Genomic DNA, 19,804 nt, shown 5'->3' with positions numbered 1-19,804 from the left:
GTAGTTATGCTGTTAACTAGGGGTGGGAACTTCAGGAGAGGGAAGGAGGAGATGCAGAATGGAGGACTCTGTTCCATTTTTCAAGGAACTTTACTTGTACCAAAACTGGTTCAGAATTTATGACATTGTTTTCTATGTCCTTGTGCAGCAAGTTTTTGTTCTGCTCGTATATGTTTTTCCTAAATAATATAGCCATATGATGTATGTTGACAGGTTGCATGCAGAAAATTAGTTAATTTTAGTTAATTTTCCCAAGGCTTATAAAAACCCTTAGTCATGGATCCTACAATACCCTGCTTTGCTAGGAATCTGGACAGATATGATGACCTTATGCAATAAAACAATAAATAAATCAATTTTCATCAGCCACGTGAAAGTGAAATAAGTAAATGAAAAAGCAATTTGAGCTTTAGACTAGGGCTGTATCTTTATATATTTTTAAACTACCAAAAGAATCTACCTGTCTTGATCAGTGGTTAATTATATACTAACCAAGAAAACTTGATAAATATGTGCTTCCTATCCCTTAATGATAAACCACAACCATAGAAATAATATGATCTTGGATTACCTCAAAATTGTGGAATCCATTAAGGAAGAACATTAGCTTCTAGAAACAACAAAAGCAAGGTTCAGTTTCTTATAAGTGGTAAAGATTTATCAAATCTCAAATGGCTACATGGCAAGCAATAATTTTATTAGAATCAGAAAATGCTATAAAATATTAAGACTGTAGTCTAGGGCAGAGGTTTAAGATTTGATATATTGCTTGCAAAATCTATCTGATAATCATGCTTGAGGTTTAGTGTTCTATAGGAGGTGTTAATTTGTGTTTTGATTAATCCTAACTTGTCAAGATTAAAGTACATTTAATAACCCAAAGAATTTCCCCAGAAAATGTCCTAATGTCAGTTATCACAGTTACCAAAGTTGTTCATATGATTAATTTTCTGTTTAGAGAAACCGTTTGCCACATTTAGACTCTTTCTCAATGTACCATTTTCAGCCTCCTTTTAGGAATGTTCCTCAGCCTCCTTTTAGGAATGTTCCTCTCTGCAGCTATGCTAAGTAAAAAAATCAAAAATCATTCATTACAACATAGGTCAGTTTTCCAATTCTATCTGGATAGAGGGCATCTACTAGAAAACATATTTTGATTTTTCAAAAGCAAATACAAGAGTTCAAAACACTGTGGAAGGAGGGGTTTGGGATTTGGTTTTTTGTTGTTGTTGTTTTTGTTGTTTTGTTTTGTTTTGTTTTTTGGTAAAAACTCAATTGCTTATGCTCTTCCAACCGAACCTAGAAAGTGTACCCCCCAAAAGAGAAAGTTTTGCACTCCAGGCTCGGAAACAGAAAACATTGAATTTTGTAACTTAAATTTGAGGAAGGAATAATAGGATTTATTGTCAGTGTGTTGTGAATATTTAGCATCATTTGGCAATCTTTATTTATCATCATCCAAGTTAAAGTTAAATAAGGAAATGAATTTCTCCCTTACAACCCTCCCTTTTTTTAAATCTCATGGAGGTGAGGCCAGGAGTGTGGAGACCATATCATAGGAATAAAGGGAAGCCTTGAATAGCTGGTTAGAGAGACTCATGGGTTTATGACTGTATATCACCTGTCTTATCCATAAGACATATAGTTATTGTGAAAAGACAAGATTACTTTGAAATTTGACTATAAAAGAACTATTCCCAGAGCAAAATTTAGTATAAGCAGGCCCCACCTTGAAGGGTGATATAATGATGTCATATCAAAATAAAGAAAAATCTTGATTAATTAGGACATTCCTCTGCTCAGATTCTACTGACTTAAGCCCAGGACACATTTCTTTCATTGTAATCTATCATAGACCTGGGCTAAACTTTTTCCTTTAGGCCCCAATACATAAAATAGACAGCATAATTTTTTATTAGCATAAATATATAGGTTTAAATTTAAACATTATAAAGTTAATGAGACTAATGTCATTTTGATGAGTACACATATCAAATCAGAAATTGCAAACAATGTTAATTTCAATATCCGTTCATTTCCAAATTTTTGTACTCATTGCTCAATATAGAGAAAATTTGAAATCACACACTACATAATTGTTCATATGAATATTATAATATTTATGCCATTAGGTGTACATCTGCATATATACATTTGAGGAAAGTTTAATGTAAAGTTGAATATTTCTAAATTAATATCTGATCATGTTTGATAGATGCTCATTATGGAATAATTATTTCCATTTTTGCTCTCTCTTTGTGTAATTTCTTCACTTTTACTTTGACTTAATACTTCCGTCTTGTTTTTTGGTTATTGGGTGGTTCTTGTTTGAATGTTGCTAAACTTTGAGTAGTCTAGTACTAAGCTATGGAGTTGAATTCTTTTAACAATCACAGAAAGTGTTTTATATTCACTTAAAAAAACAACTGTCTCATTTGTCTTACGTAATTTGAGAGTTCCAAAAAGTTTTATCTACCTAAATTCAAGTAAAAGGAAATTAATCTTACATTTATAAAATATTCAAGTGACTTTATATCATAATTAAGACATGGAATTTTTATCAGCCTTGAAAAAAATTTAACTTTCAGGAACTTTAGGAAAGTGATATTAGAACTTTAAATTTACTGATACCCTGAGAGTTTCTTTGAACAACCATTAATATTATAAACATGCATTATAAATGTTGAAATTTGTTGTGAAAAATAAAGTGTGGGAAATTCAGATTAACCCTATATATATTTTATTTTTTTGTCTTTTTAGGACCACACCCATGGCATGTGGATGTTCCCAGGCTAGAGGTCTAATTGGAGCTGCAGCTGCCAGCCTACACCAGAGCCACAGCAACGCAGGATCCGAGCCATGTCTGCGACCTACACCACAGCTCACGGCAACACCGGATCCTTAACCCACTGAGCAAGGCCAGGGATCGAACCTGCAAACTCATGGTTCCTAGTCAGATTCATTAACCACTGAGCCACAATGGGAACTCCTTTTTTTTTAATTTTTTTAAATTTTTTATATATTTTTTTTAATCTTGGCATTGAGAGTCTTGAGGATGAGGTCTATTTTGAGAATATGTTTTATTCATTGTTATGATCTTACGCCTAGCATGGTGCCTACTGTATAGAAAATACTTGCTAAATAATATTTGCTAAAAGAATAAAGGCTGCTCTTCCGAGCTATAGGCCATGAAACTGATTCTGGGTGATGCTCCTTAGCCTTTGAAATCAGGCTAATTCCATGAAACAGCGGCTCCAGAAGTACAGTGAAAGGTGCTATGTATGCTCACAGCAGCTCTAGAGCTTGACAGACAAGAAGGTTGGGTAGAGTGTAGCAACATGACTATAATAATCACTAAACCAACTTGTGTCCTCGTTTGTGCTTGTGTACTTGACATAGATACTGTTTTAGCCAGATCTGCTAGGCCTGGTAAAATGCCAATATTTGAGTGCTAAATGAGGAAGTTCCAAGTCAGGTAATTTAGCAGAGGAACGAGGCCTGAAAAAAAAAAAAAAAGGGACGGTCTTGGGAAGCAAGGACAGGAACATGGCTGGGACCAATGAAAATGTGTACCTTAGATAAATAGCCACTTAAACCTACCCTTTCTCCCCATTCTTTTCAATGTTCCTCTACCACTGTAACAATACAGCTCCCTCTCTTCTAACTCCCTTTTTAAAATCCCTTTATTTAGAGATTTTTACCTGGACTCCAATGCTGCTAGCTTATTTAGGACATCCACACCCCTGAGCAAAGAAGAGATTAATCACTAAATCTTAACTTCTATTGAGTTTTACCTGAATGATCTATGTAAGCGACTTAAGAAAATTAAGAAAGTCGGTTAAGGGCTAGTAGCACAGGAGAAGTCCTAAATAAGTCCCTCAGGCCAAGAATTGTGCATCTTCCCCCTGTCAAACAATTGTGCATCTTTCCCCTGTCATGGAACTTTATGGTCCTCCCTACGAGAAGTTGTTCTCTCCGTGACTGTCACTTTTAATAGGGTGAATGTTAGAAGCTGCAACATATATACAAGGACACTTGAGAAGAGAGTGATGTTGAAAAACTTTCTCAAGTGCCCTTAAGGTTTTGTGGATGCTTCCAGGAATATTGGAATTCCAAGAACATATTTGTAAATTAATTTAGTAACTGATTACTTTCAAAAAGGATTTAAGACAACTCACAGTGAAAACTTACAAGCAAGTAAGCCAAAATCTTTAAGTCATAAACAGGAAACAAAAGTTAGAGAGACGAGAGCAAAAAGAATTCTTAAGAATTCAACTCTCTTGAGGCAATGGAACACAAAATTTAGTGGTGAATTTTTTATTCCCCAAAGAGACCAAAGAGACTATATTTGTCAATTTCTAGCTGGAAAGAACATATCAGTTCTTTAGGAACAATAAATATATGGGAAAAAAAAACAGAAAAAGTTGAAAGTAAACTTTCTATTGAATATCTACAATGCATGGGATTTATATTCATTTTCATTATCACATTTAATTGTGCACACAACCCTGTGAGATAGACATCATTTTTACAATAGAGGAAACTGAATCTCAAGAAAAGTTAATCGACTTGACCAAAGTCACAGATTGTAAGGGATGGAACTAGGACTTTAGATCCTGCCTATCTGATTCCATAACTCATATCACACCTAGAGAAGTAAATAATTCCTACCTCTATCTCATCTTCTTCCAACTCAAAGCATGCACACACACGCACGTACATGCATAATTTTTCCTTCTATAAGCAGGCTGTATTCTGAAAGTATACGCTTCAGGAAAATGACAGAAATAGCAGCTGTTTAATTTAAGCTCAGTATTCTCATTCCAACTACTATAATGATAGCAATATCTTCCCCATTTGTGACATATGAAATGCCATTTTGTACCATATTACAGCCAAATCCTAAGGAAAAATAGGCATATTTAATTTGTTACTTGATGTAAGGCTCCTTATATTTTTATCTGTATGGAGACAGCTGAGAGTTATACAGAGATCACAAAAGTGGGCTTCAAGGAGGGAACGTAAATCATGCAAAGAAGCTAGAGAACTTGGGTTTAGTCCTACTATAGCACCTCCAAATAAAGCCCCATTTTTTTTTGTGACCACAGCCACAGCATTCGGAAGTTCCCAAGCTTGGGACTGAATCCAAGCCACAGCTACTAACTATGCCTCAGTTGCAGCAACACAGGATCCTTTAACCTAGTGCACCAGGCCAGGGACTGAACCTGAGCCTCTGCAGTGACCCAAGCTGCTGCAGTCTGTTTCTTTAACCCACTGTGCCACAGTGAGAACTCCGAAGTGGTCCCATTTTTGAAAACCGTATCCAAACCTAGCTTACTTCCAACCTTGCATCCCTTGTCAAAGAATTCAGTGTGATAATTTAGACAGAAGGATAAGAAACCTAGAGGGTTGCTTCCATGACCCCAGTAAAGAGTGGGGAAAGGGCCTCGAGCTCCCAAAGGCAAAAATGGGCAAAGACTAAGCAAGTTATCATTTATAGGAGGTTTCCAGTCCAAGTAGGAAATCTGACAGGAGTCCAGTCGTGTAGGAGAAGCCTGAAAGTTACAGTTAAGGGGAATGGTTTCAGATGAGTGTCCAAGAACTCAGAGGAGAGCTCATTTCTTTTGGGTCTGAGTCAGGCAATACAGAGACTTCAAGATAAAAGTCTGAGTTTCCACAGCTGTGTGGAGCCAGATGAGAAGTATCTTACAATTGGCATTTTTATATGTATTGATAACTCATGACAAATTCTGGTATTGCAAAGGCTCTTATTCTCTGGCAGAGAAACACAGATAGATGAAGTGACTTGCACAAGCATCAACCTGTGACAAATTCATGACCAGAAGTCATATTCTATGGCTTTTCTTCTAAAACACCCTTGACCCAAGATTGGAAACAATGGCTGTTGTATTTCAGGTCCCTCAATGACCCTTTTGTATTTTATCACAGCCAGTCTGACCAATTGCATCACACAGTGGTCCTGCAGATGAGTATCCTTGTGGTTGTTTTGATAAAGTATTTAAAATAGTAAAAATTACAAGTTAACTTGAAAAATGATCTAATTTGAAGTTCCTCTGTGGGCCACATGCATTTGAATCATCTATACAAATAATTTATTATTACTTTTAGCCATAGTGGACAAGGTTAACCATCCCCCCCCCAAAAAAAAAATCCTAAAACTACATTATCAAGCACTATATAATGCCTCCCCCCTCGACTCCAAAGCATATTTAAATGGATCTATTTTTTTTACCAACAGTGGAAAGTCAACATGAGAATTAAAATATATATATTTATCACCCAAAATAGCTAAGACACATACAGAGAAGCAAGAGTTGAGTATATTTGACCCATTTATGCTAAAAATTTTATAAAATAACGTAAAATTTTATTCAGTTAAAATTGAGTAGCACTTGTCACAAAATATTGTTTAATCTTTCCTACAAGTTATAAATTAGTCACCAAATAGGTTGTCAGAACAGTAGAGCTATTAGAAGCTTTACGTATGCATTGTAAATTCTGGCACAATTTCCACTTCTGAAAATTGAATGAAACTTTAAAAGTATGTTTGTTCTTCTCCTTCCCTTTCTCTATTTTCAGTGCTTATCAAAATATTTAGTATTAATAATGTGCATATGAAACATAAGTATTGCAGGTATTGTTGGCTAAGAGCATTCTCTGGTATATGACATTTACAGATACCATGGCTATTTCAGGATCATTATTTTTATTCATTATATCTATGATTTATACCAGAGATAGCAATCCAGATCGCACTGAGATTCTTTCAAAAGGTTGTCTTTCTAGTTGTACCACCTTTCATTAGTTATGTCTTATTAATTGTCACATTGCATTATATCTGTCCACAGTATGATTCTACATAACATAATGCAGGACATGAGAAGCAGTGTGAAACTATTGTAGGCATTACGTTTTAATGAGACAGCATTAAATGAGACAGGGTTGAGTCTGAATGCCCACAGTTAATTCAGAGAATAAGTGTATGAGTTAAAATTCTGACATGTTTAGCAAACCAAGTATTCATTAAGATAGTAGAGGTAGAAGCATTTTAAGAACTCCTGTGTGACAGTTACTACACCTGCGGTTCTGTGAACAAGAAATATACTTAATTTCAGGCGGAGGTACCCTGTGCGCTGGTAGTATGAAACTCTTTATTTTTTTTCTTCAGGTCCTAAAGGGTTTCCCAGAATGTTTACAAGCTGACATTTGTCTACATCTCAACCAGACTTTGCTGCAAAACTGCAAAGCCTTTCGGGGGGCAAGTAAAGGTTGCCTTAGAGCTTTGGCAATGAAGTTCAAGACCACCCACGCACCTCCAGGAGACACTCTGGTTCACTGTGGGGATGTCCTCACTGCACTTTATTTCTTATCCAGAGGCTCCATTGAAATCCTCAAAGATGACATTGTGGTAGCTATTCTGGGTGAGTGTTTTAGAATTGGATGGTCACAAATTCAGTTATTAACTAGTGTGATGCATAGTTTAAAAGAGTACTTTCCTATTTATTTCTGAGTACTCTGATGAGTAATTTTAAAGCTTTATTTAAAATTCAATTGAAATCAAATTAACCTTGTGGAAAGTGTTTTCTTGACTGTCTCATTTTTGCTCTGTTGTGTAAATGCTTCCATTCTTGGCAGATACTTAAGCATCTGAGGCCAAATGTATGAAAGTATTCAGCATTTTCCTGTTCATGTAAGAGCATCTTGGATTCATGCTTGAGCCCATGTATATGTAGTAAGCATACTTGGTAGCATGTGCCAATGCCCTGTCCTGAACTGGGTTTATATTTTGATGAATTTCATCAAATTGCCACTTTACCTGCTGTATCCCGTCAAACAGAATTATAAGTCCTTAACTAGGTAATATAAAGCTAGGAATTTAACACCTAGGGACAAAGGTAGTGAGAAGATTAAAATGTGTAATAAGTTTAAACCGGATTGAATGCAAAAGAAAGCCCCTCTATTCAATCCGCTTCTTCAAAAATAAATTTAGTTAGTGTCGACTTGTAGGATTTCTTTGGAGTATTAAAACAACGGGGAAGAACAAGAGAGCACAAAGAAACGAGGTCCATTCTCCTCTCCTAACCCTGAGCCAAGAGGTTTAAGCCTCTCTCACCCCGATAGGATCACCCACCCCCAATGTTGGTGAGCATGTGCACTTCTTTTTTCCTGCAGATTAAATCTGATTCAGTTTAAATAATGGAGCATGTAATTCAGTGATTTCCTTTCACTTGATTATTGATGTCAAGGATATTCTCTGTTTCCTTCACTGCTGTGTAGAACCAGAATAGGCATAGCACAAGATCCAATGCATGAATGAAGATGTTTGAGAGATTCTTATATAGTTTAATATTTTATTATAATGAGAGCTTTTGAAAAAGGTTTTTTTTTTTTCAAATTTGACAAGATGCACAATTTGGTTTAGAATTCAATAAGCAGGCCAAGAATAAAATATATTCTAAATCACTTAGCAGTTACACAATAAAGTGGGGTTTTCACAAGATTTGGCCTTGACAGTTTGCTCTGGTATATTGCATGATCCTTCCCTGGCTCTGGTATATTGCCAGGGAAGGATCATGCTTTATGGCATTCTTGATCTTCCTACAGCCAGCCTTGACTTCTTTAGGAAGGTGACAAGCCTTCTGGCCTTATAAAATAGTAATTTTAGAGTGTGATTAAATTTTACACACTGACTGATTTACTCTTTACTCTTTTACAATCATGTAAGCTAATTAAATACAAAGCTCATGCTCAGTTTAGTTCAGAGCTTTTCTTTGATAATATCTATACTGAAATATCAAAATATAAAGAATTTTAAGAGATTTTCTTCTTCTGTCTCATTTCCATATAAGCCTACATTTAAAAACCTCAAAAAATATTATTCTTTCTGTTTTTGAAAAGGTAATTATTTATTTAAGCTAAAAGTAATGTATTTTCTTCAATATCAAGTTTTCTTATAGATATAGTATCTGATTTCTCTCTGTTAGTTACATTCATGTTTAAGATAAGTACATTATAGCATTTTTCTTTTATTTAGAAAAATATTGTTTAAAAGTGTTTAGAAGTGTCCACAATTTGGTACATATGAATTTTGAATTTGCCTACCAAAATCTAAAGTAACAGATCCAGGGAGGTTTTTTTAAATCTGAAAAGAAGCTTCAGGATGTATGTAAGCAGGTACTATTTTATACTGCCATTGGCTATCTTTAAAAGTTATGTAATCAATAATCTATCATTAGATATTACACAAGTATTCCTAAGTACGATTTTTAAGTATCTTGACATTCAGAGACAGAAAAATCTAAGTGGCCTTGACACTCAGGGAAAATATTTGGAGAAGATTAAATATATCAAGTGTGTAAAGATTTTGACTGGAGTCAGAATACATGGGATTTATTCATGGCTACTATTCTCTCCCTCCCCATCTAAGAAGGTGACCTTGATCTAATCCGTTTACACTCTTTAATCCTCTTTCCATATTTATAAAATTTGGATAATAATTAGTAATTTTTTCACAAGGTTATTTTGCGGATCAAGTGAGATAATGCACCTAAGCATTTGACGCAGTTCCTGACACCTACTTAGTCAGCAATGAGCATTTGTTATTATTGCTGTCATTATCATCCTCATCATTGAACGAGGCCTAGAAAAGAGGTGACATGTGGCAGGGAGAGGGGATGGGAAGGGCACATCAGAATCCTGACACTGAAATAACCCCAGTGTCTTGCCCCCTTTTCTTTGGCAAGAAAGCAAGAAGGACACACTTTTAGAATAAGGACCATATGGTAAGAAAGCAGAACTGTATATTCTGAGAAAACTATAACTAGATTTATTAAACAATTGGACAAATTCATTAAGGGCAAACCCAAAAGTGGTTTCTAAAGGAAACAAGGGGTGTTCAAGTGCTGAAAGTGTTCCATCATAATTCCATACTTGGCATCACCTTCAGAGACCATGCTGAGATAGAAAGGTTGTGAATCTGACTCACCACAGCTTTTGGCATATTTCTAGACTGACAGAATTAGACCACACCTACTATTGGTAAACCCCTTTTGTAGCAATATGTAGCATAGCAGACTAAAGCCATGTTTGCTACATTCTAGGCACTTAGCCCAAGAATCAAAACAAGGAAATAATGGGGATTTTGCCAAGACAGGTGCACTAAGAAGCAGAATTGCAGTCAGCAAGCAAACATGGCTAGGGCAGTGAGTAGGAGGTACTCGAATGTTGCCCCCATGTGACAGTCAGTGATGTGGTCTTAATTTGACAGTTTGGGTTCAGGGATTGATCAATGGTCCCCTTCTACTTTTAGAAAGAAAACATTAAGTTCAGATTCTTTTTACCTCCTTTTTTTTTTCTTTTCTCCTTTTTCTTTTTTAGGAAAAAATGATATATTTGGAGAGATGGTTCATCTTTATGCCAAACCTGGGAAATCTAATGCTGATGTCAGAGCTCTCACATACTGTGACTTGCATAAGATCCAGAGGGAAGACTTGCTAGAGGTTTTGGATATGTATCCTGAGTTTTCTGATCACTTTCTCACAAACCTAGAGTTGACTTTCAACCTAAGGCATGAGAGTGCAAAGGTATATGTCATCTGCTTATTTTTGTGCTTTGACATTTTATTTCGTTCTTGAATAAACTGCTTTCAAATACTTCTGAAAGATTAAGTGAAATAGTGTAGAAAAACTTAACCAATTCTGACTACTCAAAAGGAAAAGCCAACGTAATATTGGAATTTCTAAATTATGGGGAAGGAATTCAGTCTAATTACTTTCAAGTGTATTGAATAACTTTAGATAATTCAATTAAATGTGACCTTTTAGGAACTTTTAGATGACATACCTCATTTAAAATAGCCATGGTTGGGGAGTAACCATTGTGGTTCAGCAGTTAATGAACTGGACTTGTATCCACAAGGACACAGGTTCAATCCCTGGCCTTGCTCAGTGGGTTAAGGATCCGGCATTGCCACGAGCTGTGGTTTAGGTCATAGACGTGGCTTGGATCTGGCATGTCTGTGGCTGTGGCATAGGCTGGCAGCTAGAGGTCTGATTTGACCCCTAGCCTGGGAACCTCCATATGCCATGGGTGTGGCTCTAAAAAAAAAAAAAGACACAATAAAATAAAATAAAATAGCCATGGTTGGGAGTTCTCACTGTAGCACAGTAGGTTAATGATCCGGCTTATCTCTATGGCAGTGCCAGTCTGTGCAGTGGGTTAAGTGTCTGGTGTTGCCACAGCTGTTGCGTTAGTCACAGCTGGGGTTCAGATTCCATCCATGGCCCAGGAACTTCCACATGCCATGAGTGCAGCTCAAAAATAAAATAAAATAACCATAGTTTTTATTGAGTGCGACAGCTATTTATAATAAATGGATGATTTTAGGCTATTGAAAATCTCTTAAAAGAGTTTATTTTGTATTGAAGTTAAACTGTTCTCTCAGCTATTATTTATACCATACCTTGGTTAGCAATATCTAATAATTATGAAAAAATTAAACTCTTGGAGTTCCCGTCGTGGCACAGTGGTTAACAAATCAACTAGGAACCATGAGGTTGCAAGTTCGATCCCTGGCCTCGCTCAGTGGGTTGGGGATCCGATGTTGCCGGGAGCTGTGGTGTAGGTTGCAGACACAGCTCAGATCCCGAGTTGCTGTGGCTGTGGTGTAGGCCAACGGCTGTGGCTCCAATTGGACCCGTAGCCTGGGAACCTCTATGTGCCACAGGAGCGGCCCTAGAAAAGAAAAAAAGACCAAAAAAATTAAACTCTTAAATTTAGGTTCATATTTAACACAATTTCTAAATCACCAAAGTATAAATTAATCAGTCTTATACTTGAGTCAAAATAGTGTTACAGAATAGATAACATATACTCTAGTAGAAATAATATTTTTTGCCACCCCTATAGCTGCAACCAGAGCCACTGCAGTGACAACACCAGATCCTTAACCCACTGAGCCATGTGGGAACTCCTAGAAATAATATTTTGAATAATTGTACATATGATTTAACCTGGAGTGAATTTTGAGAGTATAGCCCTTATATCCCTTATTCTCTTCCACTATGAAAATGTGTTCTTAAAACCTACCAATACTCTAAGAATATAGATCTTATGTTGCAGCATACAATTTGTTACTAGGTTATTCCTCCATCCCCTTCATCCCAAACCCTACAATCCCAATGCTAATTCTAAATACTTTTTTGTCAGAAGCCAAATGTTTTGACACTTGCCAGTATATTTGAATGCCACCTAATAAAGGCTCTGGAAAAAAAGATCCTTAAGTCAATAGTTAGATAAAATATGGTAAAATTATTTCTCCCTGGAATTATAGTCATTCTCAGATTATTGTGAGAGACAAAGATTTTAAGGTCACCAGAGTACCATTCAATAACCTGAAGCACCAGCTCAGATAATTACTTCTTCTCAAAATGCTAAAAAAAATTGAAAAATAATTAGATGGTAAGAGGTTCAAGTTACCAAGAGTATATTTTTATAATCATTTTAATTCAGCACTGTATCAAATCACAGCGTACTGTCACCAACCTCATTCTGATTTTGCTTTGAAAAGCAACAAACATCTACCTTAGATAACTTATTTATGTAACAAGTTTAGGCATCAACCAAATAAATGAAACAAAAGCTTCCATTTCTTTTATTTATTTGGAAACTTCCAGTTTCATTTACAAGAGAGGGAGGAAGAAGGAACTGGGAACAAAAATAATCAAGGGTTCAGAGCATAGTGTTTATTGAATTCAAACTTATATTTATTATTGTGAAATTTAACCTTGCATCCATTACCATGTAATTTAAACATCATAGCTAATTATAATTAGTTTATACATTTTTCTCTACAGTAATAGAGATTCTGCAAAGTTTTTTTAAATTATTATTATTTTTATTGTAACTTCACCAAGTTACATAAAATACATTCCACATGAAGGTAGATGTTTTGTCTAAATGTTGACAACACCATCCTCAAACATATTTGATAAAATAACTTCCACAACTATTATTTTCCCATGAGATGATACGACTGCTAGAATTATTCTATCCATCTATTTTATAATTTAGAGACAACCATTAAGCAAAGTATTGTAGCTATTTGCCTGCAATCTAATAATTAAGTCTCAAATTGGTTGAAATGATATGAAATAGTAAAGAGTTTACTGATAATACGCTGTGTTCGATTGAATAATTTTCCATTTTATCTTCACATTCCATTAACAAAGGCTGATCTCTTATTACGATCACAGTCCATGAATGATTCTGAAGGAGACAACTGTAAGCTGCGAAGAAGGAAATTGTCATTTGATAGTGAAGGAGAGAAAGGTAATTCATTCTTTTCTAAAGTTTCAGTGTAGAGCATGTGGTTATTATTCTTACCTATATGTTCCTCATACTTCTGATTTCAAGGGTAAACGTCATTCAGATTTTAAGGCAACAATCCTTTGTGGGTTTTTTTTCAGTAGCTAATGATATGGTTTCTGATTAGTAGCTGTTATCAGTGTTTCTCAAGACCTGGTCCCAGGACCTCTTCTCTTCTTTTTCTCATTGTACCCATAGCTGAGTAATCTCATTATACCCATAGTTTAATTATATTTTCACACTGGAGATGTGCCTATTTACATCTTAACCCTAGACCATCTGAGCTTCAGCCTCATGTATTCCAATACCCATTAAATCATCTACCTGAAATCACAAAGGCGGCTCAAACTCAACATTTCTTCAATTGCTATAATGATGTCCCCCTGAAAATCTCTCTCTCTCTCTCTCCATCAGTTGCCATGTCAGTAAATGGTACCACCATTCAATAAATTGCACAAACTAGGTATCTATCTAGGTACCAACCTTCTCTCAACCTCTCTATCAACACTGGCAACAAGTCTTGTTATTGGTACCTCCAACACATTTATTCTTCAAATTAGGTACCTTTTGGTTCACTTTTCTCCATCTTCATAGCCACAACTCTGGGCCAACCTACCATAATCCATTAAATTACATTTTTTGTCAGTGTTAATCTTCAGTGATATTCAGCATGAACTCTTTCTTGATTTCTTCAAAAGTTTCTTTCTTTTATGAATTCCTAAAGCACTTTCCTCTCTTTATACAGTCCCCAACTTAATGATGGTTTGACATATAATTTTTTGACTTTAAAATGATGTGAGAGCAATACACGTTCAGTAGAAACCATGATTCAGATTTTTAATTTTGATCTTTTTCCAGCTAGAGATAATGTGGTAAAATACACTTTCATGATACTGGGCAGCAGCAGGGAGCAGCAGCTCCCAGTCAGCCCCACAACCACAAGAGCAACAGCCAGTATACTCACAACCATTACTGTTTTTCACTTTCTGTGCAATCTTCAAGAAATTGCATGAAGTATTCAACACTTTATTATCAAATAGGCTTTGTGTTAGATGATTTTGCCCAACTGTAGGCTAATGCAAATGTTCTGAGCATGTTTTAGCTAAGCTAGACTAAGCTGTGATGTTTGGTATCTTAGGTATATTCATGCATTTTCAAATTATGACATTTTCAACTTACAATGGGTTTATCTGGATATAAAAATCTGCTCTGTACAGTGCTTATGTATTTGTCCTTTTTCTCTATCAAACCATAGATTCCTTTAGCAAAGCATGGTTGATAACTATCTGATGAATTGGGCTAATTGTTGAATCCTCTGGCTGATTGCAGAATAATAAACCACCCACAGATAGGTGATAATTTATTTCCGCAAATGTCCTTCATTTTTCTCCTGGTGACTTTTTCTAAAATCAGAACCGTAACAGTCAAGCTGTTCTTCTATTGATTTAATCTAAATCCCTTTCCTGAAGTTAATCTCATATTTTGATCTCACTAGAAATGAAGAGCAGCTTGACAATATTGTCTATATAATAATGTCACCCATACAGTTGAAGATTCATTAAATCGCCTTTCAATCTTGTTTACTTTCCTCATTCTCAAGCTAAATAATCTAACATTTTTATCCCTTGATAAGGCCCTGAGAGCATGTCACAATTTATATTGTGCTCATGCAACTAAGCATTTCCATTGATTCTGAAAATTTTCCCTTACTCACAGGCTTAGTCTATAGGACCCATTTTATATAAAGTATAGATGATACAGAATTTGCCTGCCTGCAACTCTTTAAAGTTACCTGAGCTGTCAGTGTGTAAGCAAGATTTGGTCAATATGAAAATTCAGTTAACTCAAGTTATCCAGGTTGAGAGCCTCTTCCAATCTTTAGGGCTCCATGGAGCTATAATCAAGTTTAAAATTTGATAAAAGAAATTTAGTCCCAATCACTCTAATCTAAAGATCTGAATGGGGCACTCATTCTATACTTGATGTAGAATCAGTATCTGGAGAAAAGCACACATATAAGTAAATGTAAAGAACAGAAAATTTTCAGAAGATAATTGATACTAAATTATATAAAGGATACAAAACCTAAAAGCCATTCCATGAAATGTGTTGATTAGAGTTAGTTTACTGCTCATTTGAAACAATGCCTTGAAGGCAGATATCCAAGAATGTTGATGTCTGTGAATTAATCTTCAGAGACATGAAAAACCAGAGGGAAGAACATGTGGTTGGTCATTGAAGATAGACAGAGACTGAGCCCTACAATTACTACTCACAAACTACTTGGCAAAACACTGAACTCTTTAGGCTTCAGTTCCCATCTCTGCCTCCCCCCCTTCCCCCCGCCACACACACATACCGTGATGCCTACCACATGATGCTAAGGAGCTTACATTCAAAAAGAGATATTAAAATGAAAAGATGGAAGTTCCCGTCGTGGCACAGTGGTTAGCGAATCCGACTAGGAACCATGAGGTTTGGGGTTCGATCCCTGGCCTTGCTCAGTGGGTTAGGGATCTGGCACTGCCATGAGCTGTGGTGTAGGTTGCAGACGCGGCTCAGATCCCACGTTGCTGTGGCTCTGGCATAGGCCGGTGGCTACAGCTCCGATTAGACCCCTAGCCTGGGAACCTCCATATGCCGTGGGAGCAGCCCTAGAAAAGGCAAAAAGACTTCTCTCCTAAAATGTATTTGTTGATGAAAGTGGTTTGTCCTCATGGGCTTTGCATTTCTTCAGTTCCTAACAAGAAAGAGTTGGCAGCTCAGGTCAGAATTTGAGGGTAGTTTATATTTTTTGGAAATATCTTCAGGAAGGTTCTCTTTCCTTCCTAAAATTATGGCATGAAAGTACCCAGGACCTTCCCTACCAGACTAGGGTCGTTGTAGGAGAAGATGCTACAGATCCTGAGATGGAAGTAAAATGCTTTTACAGAAAGTGAAGAATAAAAGCATTATCTTCAATAACTTATTTAGTGATCACAAGCATTGATAAAATGCTTGGACTGAACAGAAATAAATGAAGTATTGCCTTTTGGAACATGTTGATGAATAGTCTCTAGATAGTCTTCGAAGTTGAATTGTACTTACTTCAGAGTGTGCCAATATGGTCTATTGGGTTATGGAAATATTTATTTTTAAAATTTGATGTTGTGTATATATTTTATAATATACATAAATTTTAGTACAATAATATGTATAATGGCACATGGTATACACACACAAACATGTATTTTTATTGATAGCACTTTTGTGACCACATATCTGGAATATTTTGCTCAACTTTTTCTTTGAACAGAAAGTGCAATATCAAAGTAGCTACTAATGGGAGTTCCTATGGTGGCTCAGTGAGTTAAGAACCCAACTAGTATCCATAAGGCTGCAGATTCGATCCCTGGCCTTGCTTATTGGGTTAAGTATCTGGCATTGCTACAAGCATGGGTGTAGGTTGCAGGTGCAGCTTAGATTCCCACATTGCTGTGGCTGTACTGTTTACCAGCAGCTGCAGCTCCTATTCAACCCCTAGCCCAGGAACTTCCAAATACTGCCCTAAAAAGGGGGTAAGGGGGTGGCCCTAATAAAAGAGGGATGGGGATAGGAAGTAGCTTCTAATGGCTGATTTGGGGAGCCAGTGACTTTTGGGGAGAGAATATCCAATGAGAATAGTAATTAACAGGCCTCCAAAACACAGAAAAAAATTAAAACATGTTAAAGATGTGACTCTGACAACCAAAGGGATGTAAATCAAGATGAAATGTTCAGCATCCTCTTTGCATTGGATTTAGATGATGCCACACATGTCATAAAAAAGGGGGAGGGACCTATTTTAAGAAACAAATACATCCAAAAGTATTTATTCTCTACTGCAATTTTCTCATTTTCCTACCCATGTCATTTTTATTAAAATGGGCACTTCCGTATATATTCAAGTGGAAAAATCTAATATTCCAGAAAATTGAGTGGAAAGATGAGAGGCTTGGAACTCATCATACCTGTGTTTCAAAGGATAACAATAACCTTTATCCTCTGTACTTTGGTAATATTGGGTTAGTGATTTCACATTGTCATCTAGAAGCCAGTAAAAATTTGAAAGTGTTTCTCCAAAATAAAATAACTTCTATGGAAGTTATTGAAGTAAGGAGTAAAAAATACACTATTAAACTTATTTTTACAGAATAAGGCTGGTTCAAATTCTAATTTTACAAAGTTAAATATTTTTTTTCCTTTTTGAGGCCACATCTGTGGTACATGGACGTGCCCAGGCTGGGGGTCGAATCAGAGTTGCAGCTACCAATGTACTCCACAGCCACAGCAATGCCAGATCCTAGCCTCACCTATGACCTATGCCACAGCTGTGGCAACACCATATCTTTAACCCACTGAGCAAGCAAGGCCAGGAATCAAACCCACATCCTCGTGGATAATAGTCAGGTTCTTAACCGGCAGAGCCACAAGAATTCCTGAAGTTAAGCCTTTAAATACAACGATATTATACTTTGGCATCTCTTTGGAATAAATTTTCTAATAATAAATAATTATTAGCTTTTGTTATTCATTTTAGTAAGACATAAATGTATCTTTCTTTAATTTTTAAGATAAAATTTTGATACATTTTAATTAAAATATAGTTGGTTTACAAGGATACATTTTTACCTGTATTTATATATTGAAAACTAATCCCATTTCAACATTCTTTAAAGCTAGAACAGAAGTAAAGTACTTGAAATCAAATGAAGAAATTTATTTTAGACTCCAATTTTCCAATGAAATAAATTTTTTAAAGCATTCAGCTGGAAAATGCTCCATTATCTTAAAATTGTCACCAGTAGGAAATTTTAAAGGCAAATGCTGAGAGAGCATATAAAATGTCTCTCTTTGACCAAAAGTGGGGTCTTCCTGTTGGGACTGACAAATGAAAATGATAAATAATCTGAGAGAAAGACTCCACAAAAAAATAGAACACAAGCATTTGTTCCCAGATTGTTTGAAATGTAAGAATTTTATATAATCAGGACATTCATTCTTCACTCTTGAATCCATTCTGAACACAGAGAGACACCCATGAGACAAATCACAAATGCTTTAAAATTGTATCCTGTGAGAAAAGGGGAAGAGATGACCTGTCAGCCTGCAGAAACAGGGGATTAAAAAAAAGTTTTCAGTCATCTAAATCAGAAAAATGTAAAGCTTAATTAAAAGGCAATTTTTTTCTTTGTGAAGTGATAGTAATAGGAGTGATTATACAATCTCACTTCTAGCAAAAGGGGAAATGTAAAAAATCGCTCAGATTACTGCCTTCAGAATATTATTTCTACATGGTGCTTAAGAAAATAGTATTGTTGGAGATTCCCATTGTGGCTCAGCAGGTTATGAACCCCACGAGGTTGTGAGTTCAACCCCTGGCCTCTCTCATTGGGTTAAGGATCTGGTGTTGCCCTGAGCTGTGGTGTAGGTCACAGACACAGCTCAGATCTGGGTTTGCAATGGCTGTGGTATAGGCCGGTACTTTGACCCCTAGCCTAGGAACTTCCGTATGTTCCATACACCACAGGTGCGGCCCTAAAAAGGAAAGAAAGGAAGGAAGGGAGGGAGGGAGGGAAGATGGGAGGAAGAAAGAAAATAGTATTAAGAAACAATAATAATAAAATAGCATTAAGAAAAAATAGTACCTAATGCTATTTAATGTCTCTCAAATAATCCAGTTTAACTAGAAAAAGAAACGGAAGAGGCCATCAAAATCTAGAGGTACCTGGAGACTAATTACAAAGCATTTCAGCCCAAATTCATGTATTCCATTAGCTAACTTCCAGCCTAAACCTGAGCAATTTCCATTTTTTAATCCACAAATAGATTGCCATTTCAACTGTCATTTTAAATGATTGAATATGAAACTTTGATTTGTCTAATATAGAATAGAAAAATATTCTTGCAGTTGAGCTATATCAAAGAAAGTGTTTACATGGCCTGGGTTCCAAAAAGCAGCTAGCTAATCACCCAGAGGCAATGAACACAGAAAAAAATGTGGAATAATTTTTGTTCCATATTGGAAAAATTCAAATATATCAAACTTTTAATCTTATTTCATGATGCTGCTTTTATTTGAAATTTTTGCTAAAGGACTTAGACACATGTATATGAAATCATCTTCTCTTAGAGAAGTACAGAACACTCACCACATTTTGTGAATATTTGTCCTGAGTTGAAATCAGCAAGTTATAATTCAACAATGTATGTTAACTAATGAATTTGTGCCTAAGCATCTAAAATCAAATCATAAGTTAGTAAACTAAGACCAAGGTTCATGTGGTAGATGGGACAGGACATTTTACTATGTGTGAGAATTTGCAAGTCTATAGAGAACTCCCACAGCGTTTCAAGTCAAAGAGACAATAATTAATAATTTGTGTCAAACATTCATTAC

At 35.9% G+C, this 19,804-nt stretch overlaps 1 protein-coding gene across 1 annotated transcript in view; it reads left to right on the top strand.

Moving 5' to 3' along the window:
- KCNH7 (potassium voltage-gated channel subfamily H member 7) overlaps positions 1-19,804 on the top strand; it is a 488,362-nt gene that overhangs the window by 450,712 nt on the left and 17,846 nt on the right. Inside the window, exons 10-12 of the mRNA XM_047770438.1 lie at positions 7,190-7,442; positions 10,399-10,604; positions 13,251-13,350. Coding sequence (XP_047626394.1) covers positions 7,190-7,442; positions 10,399-10,604; positions 13,251-13,350 — 559 coding nt within the window. The remainder of the gene's footprint in view (positions 1-7,189; positions 7,443-10,398; positions 10,605-13,250; positions 13,351-19,804) is intronic.

This window comes from Phacochoerus africanus, chromosome 3 (genome assembly GCF_016906955.1).
Source record: "Phacochoerus africanus isolate WHEZ1 chromosome 3, ROS_Pafr_v1, whole genome shotgun sequence".
In the NCBI taxonomy this organism is placed as follows: domain Eukaryota; kingdom Metazoa; phylum Chordata; class Mammalia; order Artiodactyla; family Suidae; genus Phacochoerus; species Phacochoerus africanus.
This window is presented reverse-complemented; position numbering and strand designations above follow the sequence as displayed.